The sequence below is a fragment of the Nomascus leucogenys genome, chromosome 16 (genome assembly GCF_006542625.1).
Source record: "Nomascus leucogenys isolate Asia chromosome 16, Asia_NLE_v1, whole genome shotgun sequence".
NCBI classification, from domain to species: Eukaryota; Metazoa; Chordata; class Mammalia; order Primates; family Hylobatidae; genus Nomascus; species Nomascus leucogenys.
The window spans coordinates 84,257,370-84,284,350 of record NC_044396.1 but is presented as its reverse complement, the minus strand read 5'-3'; the positions used below and the strand labels follow the sequence as shown (position 1 = coordinate 84,284,350).

Below are 26,981 nucleotides of genomic sequence, written 5' to 3'. Positions count from 1 at the left end.
GATAGAAGACAATTTACACACACACACACATATACACACATGCACACACATACACAGAGGCTCATTTAATTATGACAGGGTGATGTCCCAGTAAACCCATCATAAATTGAAAATATTGTAAGTCGGGGATGCATTTAATACACCTAAACTACTGAACATCATAGCTTAGCCTAGACTACCTTAAACATGCTCAGAACACTTCCATCAGCCTACAGATGGGTAAAATCTGTAGTAATTTATTACTTTGTAATAAAATGGTGAATATTTTATGCAACGTATTGAATACTGTACTGAATGGCTTCTACTGAATGCATATCACTTTCACATAATTATAACGTAAAAAAATTCAAAGTCAAACTATTGTAAGTAGGGGACCATCAGTACGTGTGTGTGTGTATGTGGTGTGAATTACATACATTATACAAAAAAATGGCTTCATGACAATGAACAGGCCTAGAACCTGATAACCCGGAGCAGGCACAATTTTCCATTGAAACACAAACCTTTTTTTCCACATCCAGCTCTTTTTGCCTAAGGAGGGCAAGACACCATTCAGTCTCTGTTTAGCTGGCACCAACCATCTTCCCCAAGTGCTCTGACAAGTCTGCTAGAGAGAAACAAAGGAAAGGCACAGAGGAGGAGCACAGATTTAGAGAATGAGGAGGGCCCCTTTCAGGGAGGGTGGAGACTTACTGATGGAGGAGACAGGCAGAGGCCAATGAATGGGAAGTCTGACCACCCATTATCCTCAGAGAAAATGGGCCCTGTTAGAATTGCTCCCAGTGTGTCTAGAAGCCCAAATACCCACAAGTAACCTGTCTCTCTTCCCATGCAGATAAACAGTCTGTGAGAAAGGGCCTGTCTGCCTCCTGTTCATCACTATTCCCAGATAATTGAACCCCTGGGGCCTGTGCTGAGCCATTCTAGCTTGTCTGCCTCCTTTGCAATAGCCCAAAGGCCAAAATGCTCCCTGCTGCCCCCTCCCAGACCCTGATGCAAATACAAGTTACAAACCTGCTCTAGATCCAGGAGGTGTTTTAGGAGGGAGAGGTATGGAATGAGCCTGAGCTGAAGGCCTCCTATGTGCCAGGTATGGTACTAGAATTTTCTGTGTGTGCGCTTACTTGTTTCTCCCACCCAACATCTTACAATTGCTCTAAGAAGTCTTTTGATTAGACCCATTAGAAGTCTATTGATTAGACCCATTTTGCAGGGGAGAAAATTGAGGCTCAGAGTCAACCTAGTCCAATATCTCCCAGGATGTTGGTGGCAAAAACTTAAAATCATATTTTCTGACCCTGATATTCCTTTCCCTTACTACCCCTCTTTTTCTACATATCAAAACATATGCAGCCTGTCCTTACTTTCTCAGGGCTCTCCTAGATTAATATTGTGCCTCATTTCATAAAGTTTGATGCTGGTCCTAGGAGTTGGGAATAGTAGGGCCAACAAAACTGAAGCAGATGTGGCTTATAACACCAGCAGCTAGTGAATAACCTTTTTGCATTTTTTTCCCCTAAGTTAAGTGACTAGCCTTAACTTAGGGGTCTCAAAGCCACAAAATGCTCTGTGGTTTTTTTTAATTGCAGCCAATAGCTGGTCACCACCAAGAGCTTAGTAGGATACTGTTGACCGCCCTTTGTCCCAGCAGAGTAGCATGTGCCATGCCTACTTTAAGGCTGATTAAAGTAATTAGTGTAATTGATTTCCTTATAAGGCCATGCATATCTTAGGGGCAGAATTGATTCTCAGGTCACCTCCATACCTTGACACAGGGTTTTGTACAGAGTAATTGCTCAGTAAACATGTGTTGAACAAAGGACTGTGTAAGTAAATATAAAATTCAGGAGCATTTAGAGATGAACGCGGAGCCCAGGGAGGGAAAGAAATTGCTACAACAATCAGCCATCATGCCTATTGTCTCTAGAAGCACAGCTGGGCAAGCAGAAGCTGTCTCTGCCATGCTAATGCTGGTGTGATGTACTTTTTTTTTTTAATCTCTCTCATTTTGGAAACTTGAAGCCACTAAATGTTTCCATTCTAATGAGATTTCCAAAAGGAAAAGAAAAATATCTAGAATAATCCATGTTTGTGTCCTGCTGGGGGGAAACATAACAGGACTCAGATCTGACTTTGTGTCTATGTGTTTGGCTCTCAAAAGAAACAGTAGGGCCATTTGTAGAAAGGTGCTAATGGGATAAAAAAAAAAAAAGGCTGAGATGTTTACACTTTTCAGTTTGAGTCTGAGAGGACCAATTTTTATATCCGAGTGAAAAAAGTCTCCAGGGCATGGTAAGAAATGTAAGTAATATGCCAATTACTCATTGGTAATTTCCCCACTGCCTTTGGCCTGGAAGTGGTTGAACAGGCTGGAGTCTGATTTGGCTGCTGTGTAGGTGGAGAAGGTAAATGCCTACTTGAGGTAATTTTGGAGCTGCTGAGAATTCTAGCTTCCATTTTTCCTAGAATCTCTCTTCCTCAGCTGGGGATCTTATAAGAAGTGGCTTAGTCCTTTGGCACAACGCTTTATTCCCTATTAAAATGCAAATTCCAGGTGCCATTTTATACCTATTAAAGTAGCAATACAGCTAGCAAATAGTAATCGCCAGTGCTGGTGAAATTAGGATGAAAATAGGTCCTCATACCTTACCCTAGAGATCGTGTAAAATCATGTCACTCTTTAGTCAAGCCATCTGGCGGAATGGAGAAAAAATCCATACAGATGTTCAAAGCCCAGAAATTCCAAAGACTTACTATAAAGAGCTGGTCTTAAAGAAAAACTGTATGCACAATGGTATTTCTCATAGTATTATTTATAGTAACATACAATTGAAAGACTCTAAACCCAAATATCTAGCAGTAAGACAATGGCTATACATATTTTAGAGCACTGATGTCATAGAATGTTGCTCTTTCATTAAACATGATTGTTTTGAATATTTTATAACTAAGTGGAAGACTGTTTATGCTTCAATAATAAAGAGTCTAAGAATGCATCTTAAAGAATTAGAAAAGCAAGAGCAAACCAAGCCCAAAATTAGTAGAAGAAAAGAAATAATAAGAACAGAGCAGAAATAAATGAAATTGAAATGAAAAAAATAATACAAAAGATCGATGAAAGAAAAAGTTGGTTTTTTGAAAAGTTAAACAAAATGAAAAACCTTAACCAGACTAGGAAAAAGAGAGAGAAGATTCAGATAAATAAAATCAGAAATGAAAAAGAGACATAACAACTGATACTGCAGAAATTCAAAGGATCATTAGTGGTTACTATGAGCAACTATATGCCAATAAATTTAAACTCTAGAAGAAATGGACAAACTTCTAGATATGCTTTAATAATATAAAATGTGGACTACTACACTGTGACAGTGCAATTTTGTAAACCTTGTATATGACTGCGTCCTTGGTCTGGAAAGGGGACAGATGAAAATAGTTGATTTATTAGGTTTTGAGTTCAATATAAAGATTCTTTTATTTTGATTTCCACTGTTTGCTTTAAATTGTCTTTTGTGAATTGAGTCTTTTAAACCCAGAGGACTAGAAATGCACAGGGCCAAGGTGTCTGTCAGTGGACGTGCAACGTGACCAGGAACCAATCAGAAATTGGAACAGTTTGGACTTGCAGTGGGAAACGCTGAAGAAAAGCCTGCCAGGGCAGAATTAGAGGGCTGGGAGGCTGTGGAAATCCAGGTGATATAGGGTGGAAGGACAGGGATGACCCAGAGCAGGTGCTCTAGATCCTAGGCTCTGGACTAGAAGCCCCAAGCCATTTTGAGATATCCTTATGGCTGGAAACACATGGGGCAGGACTGACGAGAAAATGCTGGCATCTACTGTGAGCCTATTATAGATATGTCCTCTTCTTCTGGAAAGTGTGAGAGGTTGAGGGGAGTCATGCAACCTGTTCTCCATTCCTCATACCACCTTCTCACCTTCCACCCTCACATACCAAAGTCTTCTCTCCCTGGGCCCAGGGAAGAGCAGCTGAAGGATTTCTGCCAGAGAGAGAGGTGATGCTCTGCCTTGCACATCTATTAGTACAGCTGCTCTAGATATTTCCTGCCCTGGCCTTCCTAGAAGCAGGTTGCTGTGCCCAATACCTGCAGTCACAGCAAGACTGTCATTGAACCCACCTATTGAATATTTCTGCCTACCAGAGGATCTTCCAGGGACTTTGCATCCTTTATCACCAGTTTCTACTATAGTCTCACAAAGTGGACACTGCTGTCACCAACTTACAAATAAGGAGGCTAGGGCTAAGATAATTTACCTTATTAAATTAAATACCTTAGCCTGAGTCACAAAAGCTTGAGGATAAGAGGCTGGGATCAAAGATAGCATCTGGTTCTGAAGCTCACGCTCTTTCCCCAAGTCTGCACTGCTTTTAGTTTAGTGCCTTGTACACAGACAGTGCTTTATAAATGCCGATAGTAGGTGCTCTTTAAGTGTTTGTTAAATTAAACATCCTCCTGACATTTGGCATCATTTTCATGGCAAAGTGGGTGTCGGTGGAAGGATGAATTCAGACCTCAACAAATACGATCCATAGTGCAGGCAAATAATGTTTTGTTTACAAAGCTGAATGGACTTTGGTTTGAGGTTTATGGATTTTTAATAACACCTTTGTTTCTCCCATCTTAGAAGATCATGCAGATTCCTACAACGAAGAGAAGTAAGCTTCTCTCTTGGTGCTTCTCTCTTCTGATTGTTCAAGGTTTTCCTTCTTATCTTTTTGGAGGGTGAGTACCACACAACCCCATCCAGCTCTTAGATACAATGTGTCCTATGACAAGCTCTTGAAGAAATTAGGAAGAAGTCAATAAAAATGATCCTGATGAGAGTGAGCCAACTGGAAACGAAGCTCAGGCATTTTTGTATATTGTCCAAGCTTCCAGGATCAGCTTTCCTGGATGGGCATTAGAGAAGGGCTGTGCTGTGCATGTAGGATGCTCTGTAGGAGAACATAATCTTATCACCGTGGTGAAAATTAAGGAAGAAAACAGAGAGGGGGTGATCTGCATTTCAAGCATGGAGGATGATGAGAAAGGGTCTGAATTTACCAACTTTTACTGATGCTGGCTTTTCATTTGCACTTGAATAGCAGTGCTCTGGTATGTAAATATCTACAATGTCATTTTATTAACTTCATTTAATAAATAAAGTCTGCAGTTTCCAGAGATGAGGCAATGTGACCAAGTGCACGTGGATAGAAATGTGATTCAGAAGTTAAACCTAGATCTACCTGACTCCTAAGAAGACCCTTCACTTTCTAATAAATCAAGTTGCCCAAATGCCAAGTGGCTCTGTGTGTATGAAGGGTGGAGGATGAGGAGATGGTGGGTTAGGAGAAGAGAGAGGAGACAGGGAGCAGAACAATTGCCCTGATGCCCAGCCAAGGCCACGAGTTAAGCAGAGGATGGGGGACCAGAATGAGGCTGGAGAAAGATGAGTCTTTTCCAGTGTTAGTCACAGAGGCAGAGAGAGCTGGACCAGATGTGAGATGTTATTTCAAAGGAAAAATGGACACCATTTGCTAGTGGATCAGGTGTGCCAGAGGCTAGGCAGGGATAGTGCACAGCTGTGGTGTGGGAAGGGGAAGAATATGAAAAAATAGAAAGGCTTAGGCCAAATAAACCCTGCCTTCATGCACCTGCCATTGCTGGTGTTGGAGACGTAGGATCTGCCTCCAGCACGGCTCACACATACCCAGTGTCACTTCTTAACACTGCCCTGTTTAAAGGGTTTGTCCTCAAGGACTTGATTATAAAGAACATTTACCTACTTCAGTTTCATCAGTTCTAAGCTCCACATTTTTCCCACTTTGATGTCTCTAAAATGAGGATGTGAGACACAATCAATGGCTGTCATAAGGTAATTGTCAGTTTTCCTTTCTTAGTAGTTTGTACAATTATTGTGTGTGTTACAATTGATTGGTATCTGAAAGACAATGAAATATAGTGTCTCTTGGTAGAGGTCCCCAAAGGTATATGTTTGATGAAATCCAAATGTATTGTAATAGTGACAGTTGCTTTCAGTTATTAAGAATTTACAAATTCCCCAGGCACCACATTATGTGATAATAAAAATAACAATCATTAATAATAATAATCCATGAAATCTATCAAGCACTAGACTAAACATTTTATTATCCCTATTTTACAGATGGAGAAATGGAGGCATATTTAGTTCTCACAGCAACTCTTTGAGTTTGAATGATTATCCCCATAATAAACACAAGGGATTGGAGAACCAGAGAGGTTAAGTTACTTACTCAAAGTCACACAGCAATAAATAATGCAGTCAAAATTTAAACTCATTCCCTGTCTGACTCCCAAATTTATGTTTCAAGTGATAAATAATTTGCAAGGGAGCATGCCTTTGTCAGCAAATTGGAGAGGAAGTACTATTTACTGAGTCACTACTGCCTGCCAGTAAAGATTTTATATCCATTATTTTATTGAATCCTCTTATGAGGTAGACCCTTTATTCTCACTTTAGAGTTGAGGAACCAGAAGTCCTGTACTGAGACTGGGTTTGAAACCCTGTTGTGTCCAGTTCAGGGACCCAGGGTCTTCCTTGACAGGAGTTCCTCATGATGCTTGGTCAGGTCACAGGGAAGTTTGCCTCAAAACCTAAAGTAACACACAGTTCATATCATGCTATGGTTTAAATGTGTCTCCTAAAGTGCATGTGATGGAAACTTACTCCCCAATGCAACAGTGTTGAGAAATGGAACCTTCAAGAGGCAGAGCCCTCATGAATGGATTAATGCTCTTATCTCAGGCGGGGTTTATTCTCATGAGAGCGGGTTTGTTATAAAAGTGAGTTTGGCCCTCTCTTGCTCTCTCTCTCTCTCTCCCTCTCACCTTGGGATGGGATGATCCAGCAAAAAGACCCTCACAGGAGGCCAGCACCTTGGTATTGGACTTCCCAGCCTCCAGAACTCTGAGAAACCATTTTTTAAAATAAATTGCCCAGTCTATGGTATTCTGTTATGACAAAACAAAACAAAGACAGAAAATTAGTACTGAGAGGTGGGGCTGTTGCTATAGCAAATACCTGAAAATGTGGAAGCAGCTTTGCAACTAGGTAATGGGCAGAGGCTGCAACAATTTGGAAGAGCAGGCTAGAAAAATCCTGTATCCAGAGAATTGCTTGAACCCGGGAGGCGGAGGTTGCAGTGAGCCGAGATTGTAATACAAGTGGTAAAAGCCATTTGGATGAGGTCTTACATGAAAATGAGGAACAAGGTATTGGCAACTAGAGTAAAGGCAGTCCTTGTTATAAAGCGACAAAGAACTTGGCTAAATTGTGTTCGTGCCCTAGGACTTTAGGGAAGGCAGAACCTAAGAGCCATGAACTAGGATATCTGGCAGAAGAAATAGCTAAGCAGCAAAGCACTGAAGGTGCTGCGTGGCTTCTTTTGGCCTTCTTGCAATAAAATGAGAGAAAAAAGAAATGAGTTAAATTATAAAGGAATTTATAATTAAAAGAGAAGTAGAATTGAAAGATGTGGGAAGCTCCCAGTCTGGCCATGTAAAGAACAAAAAGGCATGTTCAGGAGAGAATACCAAAGGTGTGATCAAGCCACAGTTTGATAAAGATATTAATATAGATAGAAGGAAGCCTAGTTCTATTCATCAAAACCATGGGAAAATGAATTGAAAGACATTTCAGATCTTCAAAATCTAGGACTTTGAGAGCAAAGTTTCAAGAGAGGTGCCTGGGTGCCTCTCTTTTCCAGAGAGGCTTCCAGAGAAGTGCCTCAGCATTTGCTATTCCCTGCCTTAGGTCTCTGCTCCCCAAATTCCAGCACAGCACCCCTCAGCCACCCCAGCCATGACCCAATTGGGTCAACAAGTTGTGGCTGAACCCACTGCTCCAGAATGTGCAAGCCCTGGACCTTGGCAGTATTAATGAAGAAATACATGATAACGTACCATGAAACTAAAACATGGAGCTAATTCTGCAGACATAAAGAATGCAAGAGCTGTGGGGGCATAGGGACCTCCACCTAGATTTCAAAGGATATTGCAAATAGCCTGGGGGCCCAGGCAGAGACTTGTCACAGGTGCAGAGTTACAGAGACCTCGCTGGGGCAGTGCCCAGTGAAGCCACGAGAGTAGGCAGCCCCTGAGACCCCAGGACTATAGGACCACCCGCATGCAACTCTAGCAGGCATGAGGCTCTAACCTGGGAGAGCTGCTGGATGGATTGAGTGCAGCAAAGACATAGGGGCCACGGCCTGGAGGGTCTGTCCTCAACTCCAGTGTGTCCAGGAGGTGGCATATGGAGGGAAGGATTATTCCGGAGTCTTATCTTAATGTTTAATGTCTGTGCTGTTGAGTTTTGGACTTCTTTGAGGCCTTTAATTTTTTTCTTCTTGCCTATTTTTTCTTTTCGGAATGGGAGTATGTATCTTGTGCCTGTCCCCGCATTGCATTTTGGGAACAGATAACTAGTTTGATTCCAGACTCACAGCTGGAGAGGTATATGCCTCAGGATGAATTGTGCTGTGAGTCTCACTCACCCATGTCTGATTTAAATGAGACTCCAGACTTTGGATTTTTGAGTTGATACTGGAAAGAGTTAAAGACTTTGAAGGCTATTGGGATAGAACGAATGTAATTTGCATGTGAAAAGGACATGAATTTGGCAAGTAAAGGGTGGCACAATATGAAGTGAATGTGTCCCCTGAAGTTCTTGTTTTGGAAATGTAATCCCCAATGCAACAGTGTTGAGAAATGTGGGACCTTTATGAGGCGATGAGGTCAGGGCGGCTCTGCCTTCATAAATATGTCAATGCCACTATCTTAGGGGTGTGTGTTTGTTATTGCAAGAGTGGGTTTCTTATAAATGTGAGTTTGGCCCCCTCTTACTGTCTTGCTCACCTGCTCTCTAGCTATGTGATACCTTCTGCCATGTTATGACATGACAAGAAGGCTCTCACCAAATGCTCACACCACACTCATGGGCTTCTTAGATAAAATTCTGTTGTTTATAAAATAATCTCAGTCTCTGATACTCTGTTATAGCAACCGAAAAAGGATTAAGACACACTATCCATAAACATGCACCTGGGGCAGCAACCGTGAGTTCAAACAACGTTGTTGACTTAGTTAAAAACCACTAAGGAGACGATGAGGCGGTCAGGAAGAAACGCATGATAACGTATCATGAAACTTAAATAGATGTTTCCAGAGGCAGATTTATCACAGTACTAAAGAAGCTTAAACTGCAGGCCCTAAGCTAATTTTATTCGTAATTTATATTAATTTCTTTAAAGAGACCTCCATAAAACCTGTGTATTCCCCTATTTTATTCCTCTAATCATTTTAAATGCTCCAGTATCTAACGCAACAGGGGTGTTTTTTTAGATTAGGTCCCCTGTATTTAAGTTTAAAATTTTTTTTTCTGTACAATATTAGACACGTAACATGTCTTCAGGTGGTGCTGAGTGAATTAAATTGCCCTTGGCTCATAGTTTAGATCAGGAGTTGGCAAACTTGTTCTTAATAAGCAAGGTAGTAAATATTACAAGCTTTATAGGCCAGACCATCTCTGTTGCAACTACTCAGGTCTTCTGCTCCATCACAAAAGCAACCATGGACAATAATTAAACAAATGCAGTGGCATAATAAAAATTTATTTACAAAAATGAGCAGAATGCCATAGTTTGCTAACACCTGGGTTAGGTGGTTAAAACCTACCTCTATCTTATACATTTGTGGATTTGTAGATGGATAGGGATATGATATCGATATAAACATATATATATGGATCTAGAAATAGATATAGATTTGTCTGTGTTATTTATAGGTATGATTTTCTTTCCCCATTTCCAGAATATGGAAGTTTTTAAAGACAGTTTATTTTTGTTCCTACATGTATTGAGTCAATTTTGGAGTATTTTCTATGATTATATGATAAGAAGGAACAAGGTAAAAAACTAGCATTTGATAAGTGCCCACAATGTACTATTTTTAGGCACTTTTACACATTTACACTTTTTTTTTTTTTTTGGAGACTGAGTCTTGCTCTGTCACCCAGGCTGGAGTTCAGTGGCACGATCTCGGCTCACTCCAACCTCAGCTTCCCAGGTTCAAGTGATTCTCCTACCTCAGCCTCCCGAGTAGCTGAGATTACAGGTGCCTGCCATCACACCTGGCTAATTTTTGTATTTTTAGTAGAGACAGTGTTTCAGCATGTTGGCCAGGCTGATGTCGAACTCCTGACCTCAGGTCATCAACTCACACAGGCTTCCCAAAGTGCTGGGATTACAGGCATGAGCCACCGCACCTCACCCACATTTACACTTTAAATGATATTCTTTTAATCCATTTGATTATCCCACGAGGTAGATTTAGAGGAAACCTTTTATTCCACAGTTAATAGGAATCAATAAAAACCTACTTAAGAGGAGCCTATTGAAAACGAGAACCAATACTTCATACCAAAGGGGGAAGACAAAAAATTCATATTAGTACTTTGTCTTTAAAAAACTATTAAAACACAAAAATGTGTTTATTGTATCTCACACTTAACAAAAATTTAGGTTATAATTGCAACTGTGCTCTAATTTTTAGAATGAACAACTTACTCAGGTATTAATTGGGGGATATGTTCTTTTTTTTTTTTTTTTTGAGACGGAGTCTCGCTCTGTCGCCCAGGCTGGAGTGCAGTGGCGTGATCTCGGCTCACTGCAAGCTCCGTCTCCTGGGTTCACACCATTCTCCTGCCTCAGCCTCCCAAGTAGCTGGGACTACAGGTGCCCACCATCACGCCCATCTAAGTTTCACTGTGTTAGCCATGGTGAAATGCCCGGGGTTTCACCATGTTAGCCAGGATGGTCTCGATCTCCTGACCTTGTGATCCACCCGCCTCGGCCTCCCAAAGTGCTGGGATTACAGGCATGAGCCACCACGCCTGGCCCAAGGGGATATGTTCTTAATGTCAAATTATTTAATACAATATGACTGTACATTTTATTTTCCCAACGTTTAGGGGTAGGATTGGTTGAAGTTTTTAATCCTTTAAAGTATCAATTAGTTGTTTTTTTTTTTCTTGCAAGATCGTCACTTGTCAATGGCCTTGCTGTATTTAAAACAGCTTTCCATCATCATTTCTATCAACTTTGTGAAATCCTGCATCTTTTGTAAACTTTGCCTTTTTGCTTTGCAAGTGGTTCATATTGTACTACTGAATGGTGTATCTGATGGTGAGGCAGAGACTGACCTGCAAAGCCATGACGTACCCAGGGTATAGGTTGCTGTGATATTGTCAAGGATGTTTGCATGGAGACTTCATTAGGGTAGTGCCTTTGGTTATAAATGTTTTTGCTGTCCTGTGCAATCTCTTAACTAAGAAGACTGAAATAAGGAATATTAAGATAACAGAGATGCCTTAATTCGTTACTCCTGTTTTTCTGGTTTTTGTTTTTTGAGATGAAGTCCAGTTTTGTTGCTCAGGCTGGAGTGCAGTGGCATGATCTTGGCTCACTGCAACCTCTGCCTCCCGGGTTCAAGCTATTCTCCTGCCTCAGCCTCCCAAGTAGCTGGGATTGCAGGCACCCGCCACCATGCCCAGCTAATTTTTGTATTTTTAGTAGAGATGAGGTTTCATTGTGTTGGCCAGGGTGGTCTCGAACTCCTGACCTTGTGATCCACCCACCTCAGCTCCCAAAGTGTTGGGATTACAGGCATGAGCCACTGTACTCGGCTGTTACTCCTGTTTTATAGATAGGAAATTGAACTTTGGAAAAATAAACCTGCCAAAGATCGTCATGTTGCTAAATGGTGAGCTAAGATTCAGATCCTGGCAAACTAGTATTAGTTATCTATTCCTGCATAACAAACTGCCACAAAACTTAGCTAAACACAACACACATTTATTATCTCCCACTTTCTGTGGATCAGGAGTCCAATCATAGCTTACCTGGGTCTTCTGTTCAGGGTCCCTCACAAAGGCTACAATTAGTGTTGGCCAGTGCTGGGGGCTCATCTGAAGGCTCAACTGAGGAAGGATTCTCTTCCAAGCTTTCTTCTGTGGTTGTTGGCCAGGGGCCACATTTGGTTCTATACCACATGGGCTTCTCTAGCACAGCAGCTTCAAAGCCAGCAAGAGAGACAGTCTACTTGTAAGACAGAAGTTGAAATTTTTTGTAACCTAATCACAGAATTGACACCCTTTACTGTAGTCTATTGACTGGAAACAAGGCACACGTCCCAGCCAACTTTAAGCAGAGGGAATTACCTAAGAATGTGATGAGCAGAAGGCAAAGATCACTGAGAGCCATTTTAGGGTGTACTTGCCACAACTGGACTCTGAAATATTTACTCTTTTCCTTTTTGGTACCAGTTTATGAGGGAAACATGGCAGGTACTTGCAACATGAAGATGCTTAAAGTGAAACCTCACATCACTTTGTAGTACCTATTACCCTGGCATGAAACTTTTGGATGTTAAATAAAATGCTTTGTTAGTGATGAGACCTCAGTCCACAAGAGAAGGCAAATACTTCAGTCCCTAGCATGCCTGATACATAGAAAGCATGCCACAAATGACAAATTAAATGTGACCAGATTGACCTTAGCATCCCAGGATATATCAGAGACATGGTTTGTCCTGGAGAAAAAAGGGAAAACATCTGGAGATGGACTCTTTCTCTCTTCTTGCTTGGCTCAGATTCCCACTGTGCCTGCCCACTCAGTGTGGCCAGAGGATCATGTGGACCTGGAAGTTCCTAGCTAATGGCTTGTCTCTAGCCTGCAGGGAGAAAGGAATGTGACTTGCCAGAGCTTGACTAGCATTGCTTTTATATGCAAGTGTCAAAGGAGAACAGGGATAGAGAGAAGGTGTTGGAGGCAGTGTTAATGGGGCTGTTGTATATTTTAGCTGATGACAGTGTTAGTGTGGAGGAGGACATAGGCATGGCACAGAGCTGCTTGGCCTGGTGAAGGCTGAGAAACCTATCCTAGGCAGAAGCCTCCACCACAACCATCACCCACCCAAATATGGCATGCGTAGAGCAGGTTGGATGAATCTGGGAATACTGACAAAAAGGAGGTCTTCAGAAATAGACAAATGGTTACTCAGACTGGAATCGAGGGGGAAAGAGACAGTGTGTGAGGGAACTGGAATATCATCTTGCTAAGGGTTCTACCAATTTTTAGTTGATTTGCTCATTCTAAATAAAGGAATCCCAGGTCTCATAAAATGGCAAAAAAAAAAAAAAAAATTCATGAGCCATGGTGGGACACAGTCACTGGCCTCACCCATCTGAACTAAAATTCACTCTTGCAGTAGTTAAGACATATCAGCCCTGTGTGCTGTGCCAAGCACAGCACTGTGTAGTCTGTGAGCATTTATTTTCACAACATCCCTGAATTAGGAGCTATTTTCATCCCTGTTTACAGATGAGGAAACAATCCCTTAGGTGCTAAGTGGCAAAGCTGAGGTCTGAAATCAAGTCTATTTATCTTTGAAAGCCTTTCCAGACCCTCCCACCAGAGTTATTGGCTGAAAGGATGGACCCATGACAACAGCCCTGACAGGCCTTGGGTACCATCTGCTTTAATTCCTTCATTTAGGCACTGAAATCTGAGGAGAGGAAAGAACTTCCCCAAGCTCCTACAGTGAGTAAATGGCAGAACTGGAAATAGATCTGAGATGTGTAGTTTCTTCAGCCAATCCTTTGGGTTGGGCACTGTGATCCCAAGAGGAAAATTGTAGCATCTCTGCTTCTCCAGATTGGCCTACAAGAGAACACAGAGGCACGGGATGCAAGCACAAAGTGATGTGCTCTGTTCATCATTGAATGCCCAGGGTCTAGAATGGTAAGTGCATGTCAAGGAATGGGTGGATTCTATGAGGAGATAAGAACAAAATCCTACACGAATGCACAAAAGGATTTTTCTAATGTTGACTGGTGAACAAGAGAAGATGAACAATTAGCTCCTAGGGGACAATGGAATGTCTGTTCCTAACTCTTGGCATATAATGAATGATCAGTAAATATTTTATTGAATAAATGAATTAATAGAGGAGGTGACATTTGAGCTGAGCCTTAAAGAGTAGAAAGGAGGAGTCATTTGGATGAGGGAGAGAAAACATGATGGAAAAGAACCGAATTTTGAAAGGCCTGCTACATTTTGATGAAATTGTGAGTTTGATGTGACTGGAGGGAGAAAGAATGAAGAAGTAAGCTTAGGAAAGAAAACTAATATATTTTGGAGATCTATTAGGTATCTGGAGATCTATTAGGTGCATATTAGGTATGCATATGTTTATAATTATAATGTCTTCTTAATGGATTGACCCTTTCATCAACAGATAATGTACTCTTTTGTGTCTTGTAACAATTTTTGTCTTGAAGTCCATTTTAAAGTCTAATATTACTATAGCCACCCCAGCTCTATTTTGGCTCCTGTTTGCGAGGAATAGCATTTTCTATCTTTTCACTGTCAGCCTCTTTGTATCTTTGGATCTAAAGTGAGTCTCTTGTAGACAGCATACAGGTGAGTCATGTTATTTATCCTTTCTTTCATGACGTGATCTGATTTGGGGGAACCTGGTTTACCTTTCTAAAGAGTTGGAACTTTTCCCTGTAATGGATATGAGGAGCCCACAGCTGTTTTTAGACAGGGGTTTGGCATAATCAGTATCCTTGCTTAGAAAAATGGTACTGGAAAGCATGTACCGATGACTACATGGTGAAGGGCACACTCTTCCAGTACCCTCTCCTGTGCTTTCTTCTGCTCACCGACAGCTCTTGCTGCCTCTTTCCAGCTCAGATGGCTGAGTAGCACTGAAGGCCCCCTAAGGGGACATGAGGATATCTGCCATGGCCTGGCTCAACTGCGTCAAGTTGCTGACCCTGAAATGCAGCCTCACAACACAGGGTGTTTATCTGCCTCCCGTGCTCTTCTATTAAATAGTTGGGAGTTTTGCAACTTTTAAGATAGTATTAAGAGATGGAATTATTTTGAATGTTTTCAAAATTATTCCTTGTACTTTTTTATGTGTTTTATAAAAGTCTGACATTTGCCAACATGGTTTATAGTGCCTAACACCTCATCGGTAAGTAAGCACATGGCATATTTGGAGAGAGAAAAAGTATAAATGTTAAATGAAGAAAAACAGTGGTCAACTCTCAAAAGAGAAGATGAATACATCAGTTTTGTTTTAATTCCCTGAATGACCCTGGTATATGGTATTTAGCCTTTTGCCCTGCTGTTGGTGGGGTTCGGCAGAAGTGGACAGGTTGTAATCAGGTAAAAGAATAGCACAAATGTCCATAAAGATTCACTCTTTGATTTACCAGAGATAAAGTAGAAAGTGGCACAGTGGAGGATGCAGCAGGCTGGGAGTTGAGAGACCAGAATCCTCTTTCTAGCTCTGCAGGGAGTTATTTTGTAGCCATAAGCAAATCACTCAGAACTCTGATGTACAAATTTCCTTTCTGTTAGATGAAAGAATAATAGGTCCTTCTTAAGGTTTCCTGAAATTTCCAGCTAATCAAATTTTTGAAAGAGCTTGGCACGAGTCAAATCAGGAAGAGGAAGATTTAGAAAAACGATATTCTGACTTATGTTCTCATGTCTGGGTTCCAAGGGAATGGCAAATGGTTGGTCTTTTCCTGCACCTGTGACAGACATCACGAATCAATAATGGCATTTCCCCCCAGTTAACTTGGCTGCAATCTGGACTCTTTTCAAAACCGCATTCCTGGCAGCCTTAACCAATCCATACTAGTGGGTTTTCAAGATAAAAATGATTTGTCAACCCTGTTCTTAGTAGATGGAACAGTTCTCATTAGGAGATGACTCAAACATCCTTTTTGGGGCTGACTCATAGAAAATAAAGAAACCCCTGGTGCACAGTGAGTGCTTTACATCTGAGGCTTTTCAATTGAGGGTCAGCAGGATCCTCACGCAGTTTGAGGTCTGTCACTGCCTTTTAAGGTTATGTCTCCTTCTTAAGATCGAAGATCAGTAATGGTGGCCAAGGGTTAGGACAGGTGCAGCTAACTATGACGTAGCAATGCCTGTCTTTTAGACGATTCAATTCTGCCTTCACCTAGCTAGGAAAAATGTTTCTGTGCATTGCTATTCAATGGCAGACAGACAAGGATTCTAAGAAAGAGAGTCTAGTGCTACCTTCTAGGACATCTTGAGGGCTACAGATGCTCTGAAAGCTGTCCATTGACAGCTGTAATTAGAGCAGGAGCCAGCAGGGGTATCTGGGAGATATCTGGAATGTTACTGAGATTTTCTCTGCCAAATGTCAGACTCCAGAGGAAGAGAAGGGAAGACATTTACTTCTCCCAGCTGAACTGAGAGCAGCAGGCCAGGCTGCCTTCCCCGCTCGCCCTCTGGCTCTGACCACACCTCATTCTCTGCAGATTCTCTTCCAAGGCCCCAGTGCTCTCAGCACAGTGTCTGACTTCTCACTCCCTTTGTGTCCCTCCTGCCTGAGCTTGGAGGCTGAGTTCCCCATCTGTAAAATGGGGATACAAATAAAATGATAGTCCCCTTCCTTGCAGTGTTGCTCTCAGGAGTAAAAGAGAAAATGATATACGAAAAAATTCCTGCATCAATGTTTTCACCGTGTTTGTCTCACTGTGAATGAAGCCTGTGAGGGGATGTTTGGCTGGAAAACTTGCCTCTTACTTCCAGCAGGCTCAGCTTTGGAGTCTGTAAATGGATGCCATACATGGATGAGAAGAGGCGTCAGGGTTTTCCTGGTACCACTGTGGTCATCCCTCACATCTGCATCTGCAAAAGCCTTCCTTGCCTGCTGCCTGACAGAGGTTAGGTATCCAGTGGGCCTGGACAGCTCACACTGGTTCCTGTCCTGAGGCCCGTGCATCTGACACTTTAGAGCCACGTGCAGCTACAAAGCAGACTTCCTTGTGTCAGTTCCCTTTTGCCCTCCCCAACCTGGGCTTGGATGGAAGATGGCCGAAGGTGAGGAAAGAATACTGAGGGTGGAAGCATGGAGGCGATGGAGACTGATTTAAGGGCATATTCGTGACTGTTGACCTTGACTGGAATTGTTTGCAAAGACAGCCTGGATGCTGCAGACAGAAGGCTGCTATTGGCTCTCCACAAGACTCCTGACCGCAAACCCTCGCTCACTCCTGCGGAGTGTAGAAGAGAGGGAGAAGTGGTGGGCAAGGCACAGAGGAAGGAGGAACAAGAGAGGAGAGGAGCAGTGGAGGAAAGGATGCAGGAGAAGGAGAGGAAAAGGACCCAGGAATGTCAGGGCAGTAAGAGAAGAGCAGAGGAAAGGAAACAGTCAAGACTATGGAGAAAGACCTGGTGCTGTGGCTCACACCTGTAATCCCAGCACCTTCCAAGGCCAAGTCAGGTGGACCACCTGTTGTCAGGAGTTCAAGACCAGCCTGACCAAAATAGTGAAATCTCGTCTTAAAAATACAAAAAATTATCCAGGCATCATGGTGCATGCCTGTAATCCCAGCTCTTTGGGAGACTGAGGCAGAAGAATTGCTTGAACCCGGAAGGCAGAGGTTGCAGTGAGCGGAGATTGCATCACTGCACTCCAGCCTGGGTGACACAGCGAGATTCTGTCTCAAAAACAAAAAAACAAAAAGCAAACAAACAAACAAACAAAAAACACCAGACTATAGAGAAAGACACTGAAGTGACTAAGGACAGAAGAAAAGGAAGAACAGGGATAATTGGTGAGAATGGAGAGAGAGGAAACCAAAACAGGAAGAGAAGCAGAAAACCAGGAAGAAAGCAGCTGGGGGCGGCTCTCACGTCAAGACCCCCAGGAGAATCTCTAGCCCCACGTTCAGCGCCACATCCTTGTCCGTCAGTGGGGCTGATAATGTGGTCTCCGTCTGAAATCAAGTTCATATGTTAAGGGTAAATTGAAATATGCAAGAAACTAAGGAGCATTTCCTCTTCTCAGGTTAAGGAGGGTTTCCTTGATTATTTTAGCTGTATAAATTAATGATTGTTCTCCTGTCTTAGAAAGTGGGTTCCTGCGGTTGCTGGTGAGGCGTGAGAAGCGCGGGGCTACGCCGGGCCTCTGCTGCCCCCTCCTGGCCAAAGCTGGGCTCTGCAGACTCCCTGCGGATGGGAACTCAGCGGAAACTGCATTTTGGTGATTGGTCAAGGCGGAATTATCCCTTCTCCTGGCTCTAAAATCAGACAACGGGAGCTGAAAGAGAGTTAGCTATTCAGCCCCGACCTTTGTCCTAAGGCTTAAATTTAGATTTCAGTCAGCCGGATGGAAATTTCCACTTGGACCAGTACAGCAGGTCCGCAAGTAGCTTCTTATCTTCGCGGTCCTGCTGGCCGCACTGCACAGCTTCTTGATGTCTGCGAACAGCACATTGTCCACTTTCTTCCCACCCCAAGACCCTCCGAGTGCTCCTCTTGCTCGATCTTTATATTCCATTAGTCACAACTCCTGCCAGGACCACACAGGAGGATGCTGTCTCATGGGACCCTTGTCATCTATCCAGCGCACCCTCCTCCTCTCTGGTCAGCTCATGATAACGTCGTCTTGACTGCTGTCCTGGCAGAGACCTGTCTTTGGATAGAGATTACTGATAGAGACAGAGATATGGAGATATACACACACACATACACACACATGCACACACATATCCATCTTTCTATTATATCCATCTATATATCCATCCATATATTTTGTATATATATATATATATATATATATATAGAGAGAGAGAGAGAGAGAGAGAGAGATACATATATATGTATGTGTGTGGGTAGATAGGTAGATAGATCTTCTAGGCTGGGCACAAAAGCTCATGTCTCTGATCTCCATACTTTGAGAGGCTAAAGAAGGAGGATCTTTTGAGTCTAGGCATTCAAGACCAGCCTGGGCAACATAACAAGACCCCATCTCTATAGAAACAAAATTAACCATGGGTGGTGGTGCACACCTGTAGTCCCAGCTACTTGGGAGGCTGAGATGGGAGGATCACTTGAGCCCAGGAGTTAAGAGGTTACAGTGAGCTATGATCACACCACTGCCTTCCCACCCGGGTGACAGAGTGAGACCATGTATCTTAAAAAAAAAAAAAAAAAACTTCTGCAGAATAAAGCTCAAACTCTTCATTTGATCTACAACATCTTTCATACCGTGCTCCCAGCCTGTCTCTCCAAGTTCACCTTATATCCCTTAGCTTTACTTTCAACAACAAGGCCATTGCTAATCGCTGAAATTGTTTGTGTTCATTCTCTAATCATATATTGGTTCTTATTAAGTGCCAGGTTTGAGCTATTCACTGAGATACGGAGAGGAACAAGACATAGTCTCTGCCCTCCAGGAGTAGAGTCTAATAGAGCAAATGCACACATGCAGCCCAGACCTCCCTTGGGTTACCCTGCTCTGTAAAAGTGAGATGCACTCGGTGCAGATTCCCATTCCACATGGTATTAGTTTTCTATTGCTGCATAACAAGTTGCCTCTAACTTAGTGGCTTATGACAACATACAATTTTTTAATCTCAGTTTTCATGAAGAGTCTGAGCATGGCTTAACTGGGTTCTCTGCTGAGCATCTCGCGAAGCAGCAGTCATGGAGTTGGCTGGGATGTGTTCCTCTCTGGACCTTGTGGGAGGACTCCCCAATATCCCGTGATTGTTGATCCTTGCACTTCCAGAACAGGTCCCACTTTCATGCTGGTCATCAGCCAGGGGCTGCTCTCAAGTCCAAGGATCCCACAGTTCCTTGCCACATAGCTCTCACAGGCCTTTCAAAACAGCAGCTCACATCAAGACCAGCAGGAGAATCTCTAGCTCCAGAACGTAATGGCAGAGTCTCATATAATGTAACAATCACAGGCGTGACTATCCAGTTGCCTTTGCTGTATTAAAAAAAAAAAAATACACAGAGTAGTAACATCTTATCTCTTTGGGCATATTCTACTGTTAGAAGCAAGTCACAGGTTCTGCTTGCACTCAGAAAAGACAATTATGCAACTGCCTGACTCATTGGAGATTACCTTAGGGCATGCCCACCGTACACACAACTTGAATCTTTCATATATACATATCCGAAGTACAGGGAGCTGTGTAAAATCTCAGAGTCCAGCTAAGGACTCCTTTTCCTGCCAAATTAGTTCAGCTGTGGGACATCAACCTGTCTCCTTTCCCCATGCACTGATCCAGCCACGGGTTCCAGCACCAGGATCGATGCCAACTAAAAACAAAGTCACTTATGAGGCTGTGGTTGATGACTTGCATTGTTGGACCAAGAACTTAAGATTTTAAATAATCTTGTTCTTAAAAATCCTTCAGCATGTGGCTAGACCATATCCTATTCTCTCTCTCTCTTTTTTTTTTTTTGTCATTTTTAGCCCTCAACACCAATCCCCATCTCTAATTTTTGGATAATTTTTTTTTGAGATGGAATTTTTGCTCTTGTTGCCCAGGTTGGAGTGCAGTGGCATGATCTCGGCTCACCGCAACCTCCGCCTCCCGGGTTCAAGTGATTCTCCTGCCTCAGCCTCCCGAGTAGCTGGGATTACAGGCATGCACCACCATGCCTGGCTAATTTTGTATTTTTTGTAGAGATGGGGTTTCTCCACATTGGTCAGGCTGGTCTTGAACTCCCGACCTCAGGTGATCCGCCTGCTTCAGCCTCCCAAAGTGCTGGGATTACAGGCATGAGCCACTGTGCCCAGCCATTTTTGGTTAATTTTTATTGCTAAGTAGTTTAGCAGTCTCATGTTTTTAGGGTTGCAACTTTTACCTCAATTGGATCAATAAATTATGTCTCCAGGCGAAGGCAGTTCCTTCCCTTAAGGGAGTCCTATTTTCAGGTGTCAGGACATTATGTTTTATTTAGCACATGATGTACGCAAACAATTACAAGATGATAACGGGTTGTGGTCCATGCTGGAGTAGAAGTGAATCAGGGTGCTCTGGGATCCCAGGGACGAGATCACACAAGGGAGCCTGCAGAGAACAGCTGGGATCAGGGAAGGCTCTGGAGGCAAGGCATGACTGGTGCTGCCAAGACATTAGCAGATTAATGATGGGGACGTGACAAAAGTGGGCAGGGAAGAGGACCATCAAGACAGAAGGCACATGGGCTCAGAGAATTTGAGGAAGTTCTGTCATTCCTATGACCAGCCTGGGTGTGGGGAAGCAGCGGGAGATGACAAGGCTGTGAGGAGGGCAAGGCTAGATCATAAAAGGCCTACATCCCTTGTTAAGAAAAATCAAACCTGGTTCTTTGTCCACGAACTTTTGCACCTGCTGCACGTGTACATGTTGTTGATGAGGCCTAGGGGTCCAGACTCCAGGTCAACACATAAAATGGGGAATGTCCTGGATAAACTTGGACATATGGTCAACTGTAGCATAGCTTTGAATTTCCTTCCAACCTCTTGGCTACAGCCCCTTCTGGATGCTCCCAAAGCATGTGAACACTTGGGTCATAACCTCAACCACATTCTCCAGTAATTATTTGTCCTGTTTTCTACATTGAACTAAGGAGTCCTTGCATAATGAGGAATAGGTTTTATTCATGTTTGTATCCTTAAAACCAGTACTATGTCTGGGACAAAAGAGGCACCAATAAATTGATATTAAATTGCAATAAAATTATAGTTAACTCTTACTGAAGGCTAGCTTTTCCAGGCACCTGACATGGATTACATCACTGAATAATGGAGGATATGGACATTTAACTGGATTCATTTTACACAGAAGGAAACCATGATGCAGAAATGTTTTGTATTTTGTCAAAGAACACACAGGTCATAAGAGAGAGAAAATGATTCAAAGCAAAGTCTTCTCTACAGAGCCTATGAATGAATAAAATAAGGTCTTGAGAGAATCATAATGTGGACTTGCAGAATCTTCTGAGAGTGATTAAGTTTCCTGCATGTTGCCAAGGGCTTGACTGGCCAATGATGAGCATGTTTCTATGAGAGCACCATGATCCTCAACAATTGACTCAACAATATCCCTCATCAATTATTTCCTGAAGTCCTCAGAATCATGGTGGTGAGCTCTAGGCAGATTCATTATTCTCATTCCTCAGATGAGATGACCGGGATCTGCCAAGTCAATGAGCTGCTCAAAATCACATAAAAAGCACCAGAGCTTCCTTTTAAGCTTGGACTCCAAGCTTTGTGGTCATTTTACTGACAACATAGTTACCCTGATGGTAGTGATTCTTTTTGATGAATGTCTTCATCTCTAAAATGGGAATGGTCATATCTAACTTTGGAGGTTGTAGTAACAGTTACTGATGTTGTTACCATCATCAGCACCACCACCAGCAACATCATCACCACCACCAGCACCACTATCATCACAACCATCATCACCACCATCACCATCATCACCATCACCACCACCACCATCATCACCATCATCACCATCATCATCACCATCACCACCACCATCACCATCATCACCGTCACCACCACCACCACCATCATCACCATCACCACCACCATCATCACCATCACCACCACCATCACCATCATCACCACCACCACCATCACCATCATCACCATCACCACCACCATCATCATCATCACCACCACCACCACCATCATCACCATCACCACCACCATCACCATCATCACCACCACCACCATCATCATCACCACCACCACCATCACCATCATCATCACCACCACCACCATCATCATCACCATCACCACCACCATCACCAACATCACCACCACCACCATCATCATCACCACCACCACCATCACCATCATCATCACCACCACCACCATCATCACCATTACCACCACCATCACCATCATCACCATCACCACCACCATCATCACCATCACCACCACCATCATCACCATCACCGCCACCACCACCATCACCACCACCTCCACCATCATCAGCACCACCACCAGCAACATCATCACCACCACCACCACCACCACTATCATCACAACCATCATCACCACCATCACCATCATCACCATCACCACCACCACCATCATCACCATCATCACCATCATCACCATCACCACCACCATCACCATCATCACCATCACCACCACCACCACCATCATCACCATCACCACCACCATCATCATCATCACCATCACCACCACCATCATCATCATCACCACCACCGCCATCGTCACCATCACCACCACCATCACCATCATCACCATCACCACCACCATCATCATCATCACCACCACCACCATCATCATCACCACCACCACCATCATCATCATCACCACCACCACCATCATCATCACCACCATCATCATCATCACCACCACCACCACCATCGTCACCATCACCACCACCATCACCATCATCACCATCACCACCACCATCATCATCACCATCACCACCATCATCATCACCACCACCATCACCACCATCATCATCATCACCACCACCACCATCATCACCATCACCACCACCATCATCATCATCACCACCACCACCATCATCACCACCACCACTATCATCATCACCACCACCACCACCACCATCACCACCACCACCACCACCATCATCATCACCATCACCACCACCATCATCACCATCACCACCACCATCATCATCATCACCACCACCACCACCTCCACCATCATCATCATCAACTGAGAAGATATGGGGCTTAGGGGAGGCAGATATCAAACATGGGTCACAGTCAAATTTCACATAAAATGGCCAAACACAAGAAGGAGTTGGGGATCTTGTTTAGGTTCCTGGGCATGATTGGAGACACAAAGATTCAGGTCTGAAGAACAGCAGGTTTATAGATCAGAAAATGTGATCAGGATCACTAAGGGTCAGAGGCAGGACTTTGTCCCAGCCACGGACAGAAGGAGACATTTCCATCCTCCTTACATCATGGTCCTTATGGTCACACCATGAGACAACTTTCTGTTTATCTGGACTGTGAGCTCCTGAGGACAGATCCAGCTTATTCATCTTTGAATTCCAGCTCTGTATGCTCAGCGTCTGCCATTTAAATATTGAATGAATGAATGAGCAAAAGCCAAAAAAGCATGGGTAGAATCTAAGTAGAGTAGAAAACCAGAGTACCTGGAGTAGGAGAGCTTAGAGTATGTACTACCAAGCTTCACCCATAAACCCTAGCTTAGAAATTCCCTCTTGGACACCCAGGGAACCTGGTACTGACAACTAAGCCAAAGAATCTCCACCAAGAGGGAGAACCATTTTCCTTGGTGAAACAATGAAACATGGACTGTCTCTCACTTTCACTCTCTCTCTCTCTCTCTCTCACACACACACACACACACACAAACACACACATGCACCTCACAGTTTATAAAGATAACAATCTTAAAGAATTGTTTGTAGTTCACTCCTGCCTGAGCCTGGTCATGAACCGGGTGACCTCTCCGTGAATTTTAAAGGACCAGCATTCTGAATCCTTCAGTGTGGTAGTTCCTCTTCTTTCTAGCATTTCAAAAACAATTCCAAAGATCCCCGATTGAAAGAGTTTCCATTGACTGTAAAAATGAACAATATTCATACTTGGTAACAGAAGCCTTTGCTGAATTTTTCAATCTTTAGAATAAATTTGTGTTTTCTTCATTCTAAGAAAACATTTTCATATATTTTTAAATCAGTCCTATGTGTGTAGAACACATTATTAATTAATTCATATTTTTATTGACTTGTGAAAAGTTGTCTTGACTTTTGGACTTTCAGCAATGTCCTCGAGGTTGGAACCAGATGATCTAGTTTAAATTCTAACTAGCTGATTCTACTAAGTAGCTGGTTAAGTAAAATTATGCACATTGGTCAACTTCTCTCACATTGTTTTGTTTAACTGGGATGATCGTTTCCGCCTGCCTTGCGGGTTTGTCATGAAGATTGAATGGGATAGCATATAAAGCACATGTCAATGTCCAGCGGAAGTTGCAACCTCATCCTGGAAGACACCTTTCCCCATCTTAGCCTCAAAGCAAGCCATGACTCAAAGGTTCCTTAGTCTATTTCTTTCTTCCCCTCTAGGTTCCTGATTGTCCTGGGGTGCTTGATTCTGGCTGTCCTGACCACATTCAAGGAGTATGAGACTGTCTCGGGAGACTGGCTTCTGTTACTGGTAAGATTGCATTCTGGGGTAAATGCTTCTGGTTGGGCTTCCACAGTGATGAAAAGGAAGTTGCCCTTGGGTACACTCCTCCCTGACTGGTTGCAGCTTCCTGTAGTCTCCAGTCAAGTCCAGGCCCAAGGAAAAGCAAAGCCCCCATTACTTGGTGTGGCCCGCCATGGGCACATGTAGGGTGAAGAATGGCATTCCTGGTAAAGATTTGCTATTCCACATTAGAGAGAAGGGGAAATAAAGTCAAAGCAAAAACCAATGCATGTTATTAAATTATAAAATACAGCTTCCCAATCCTCTAAAAGTTACACAAAGGCATGTTTCATTCTAAAACCTGTCTCTGCTTTTTCTTCCTGGTATCCTACAATCTAAACTCCAGGAATCTCTCATTCTCTCCAAGGCCAGGTACAGAATTCCATTTATACATGAAACCTCTAAATCTCCCCTCCTGGAACCTGCATTTGTTTTCACTCTCTGTCCTCCATCAGGTGGTGTGATGGAAACAGAGCAGGGTTAGAATTCTTGGGCAAGTCAGCTCATGTACCCCTGACTCTGTTTGCTCAAGTCCTTGCCTAAAAAAATGTAAGGACAGGTGAGCAGCAAATGCAGACATGGGCTGGGCCCAGTCTCAGTGCCTGGTTGAGAGGAGGCTGTAGCAAGGGCTTGCTCCTTCTGTAGCCACAGGACAGCAATGGTCAACTGGCCCCTTGAATGACCATACCCTTGCACGATTAGGAGTCAGCCCTGCATCTTCAGGGCAATGCCGACTGCATGGGGTGAGGCCCCATCCTGCACACAGGGCAGTGGTGTGGCCCCCTACTTAGGGGTCTTAAAATAGTGGAGGCTTCTTCTCACACTGGGCAAGCCATCGAGGCACCAGAGTCAGCACTTCCTTCTGAGAGCAGGGGTTTGCAACGGCATGACCCAGAGCTGAGACCTCGGTGTGGAACTCCCTGGAAACCACCCAACTCCAGGAACTAGGCTCAGGGGATTGGGGATTGTCGTGGAGCAGCAATGACTCAGGGGGCCCAGGGAGGTTACAAAAGAGAGAGAGGCAGAGGTGTTGGTGTCTGATCAAGGGAGTTGCAGGAGGAAAGGGGGACCCTGTGTCCTGGAGAGTGCTTAAGCTCCTGGGCTCTGCAGCCTAGTTACTTGAGCCTGAGATCCCTTCTTCTCCACTTCATAGCCTTGAAAAACTTGTTTAACTACTCTGTGCCTTAGTTTCTCAAAATGTAAGACGAGAATAATATTATCAAACCCTTTGAGGGCTGCCTGGCCCAGGAGCCAGGCTTAATAACCATTAGCCACAATTAGCAAAGCCAAGGTACAGGCACTGGGTGGAATTAATAGATTGTGTTTCACTGATATCTCTCTTTTCAACCCTACTGCACTTCTTAGGGGCTTTTCTTTCATTAAAGGGACTTTTAAAGCTGACCTATTGGAAGAAAAACATAGAAAAAAGAACAGGTAATCACTGTGCCAGGTTTAACAGCATTAAGGACAGTTAGCACATCAGAATGAAGACAGGAGGCCTCCAAACTGAATGGCGGTGATGGACCTGTTCTCCCAGTTCCCCTTCCCCGCCCCCACGCCCAGCCATCCCTGCCAACCAGACAACCAGCAACAACACAAAATGGAGTTCTTCAGAACTTCCGAATAGACATCACCAGCTCCCGACAAGTGGGTCTCGGTTAATCAGTGCCTCTCCATATGCTCTTCCATGCAGGAGACATTTGCTATTTTCATCTTTGGAGCCGAGTTTGCTTTGAGGATCTGGGCTGCTGGGTGTTGCTGCCGATACAAAGGCTGGCGGGGCCGACTGAAGTTTGCCAGGAAGCCCTTGTGCATGTTGGGTAAGTCCTGACCCTGAGCCTCCCAGCCTCCTCAGTTCCCTTCT

At 43.4% G+C, this 26,981-nt stretch overlaps 1 protein-coding gene across 1 annotated transcript in view; it reads left to right on the top strand.

The window, feature by feature from the left end:
* The window catches only part of KCNQ3 (potassium voltage-gated channel subfamily Q member 3), a 350,253-nt gene that overhangs the window by 267,534 nt on the left and 55,738 nt on the right, over positions 1–26,981 (top strand). The window contains exons 2-3 of the mRNA XM_003256215.2: positions 24,994–25,084; positions 26,811–26,937. Of these exons, the coding sequence (XP_003256263.1) occupies positions 24,994–25,084; positions 26,811–26,937 (218 nt within the window). The remainder of the gene's footprint in view (positions 1–24,993; positions 25,085–26,810; positions 26,938–26,981) is intronic.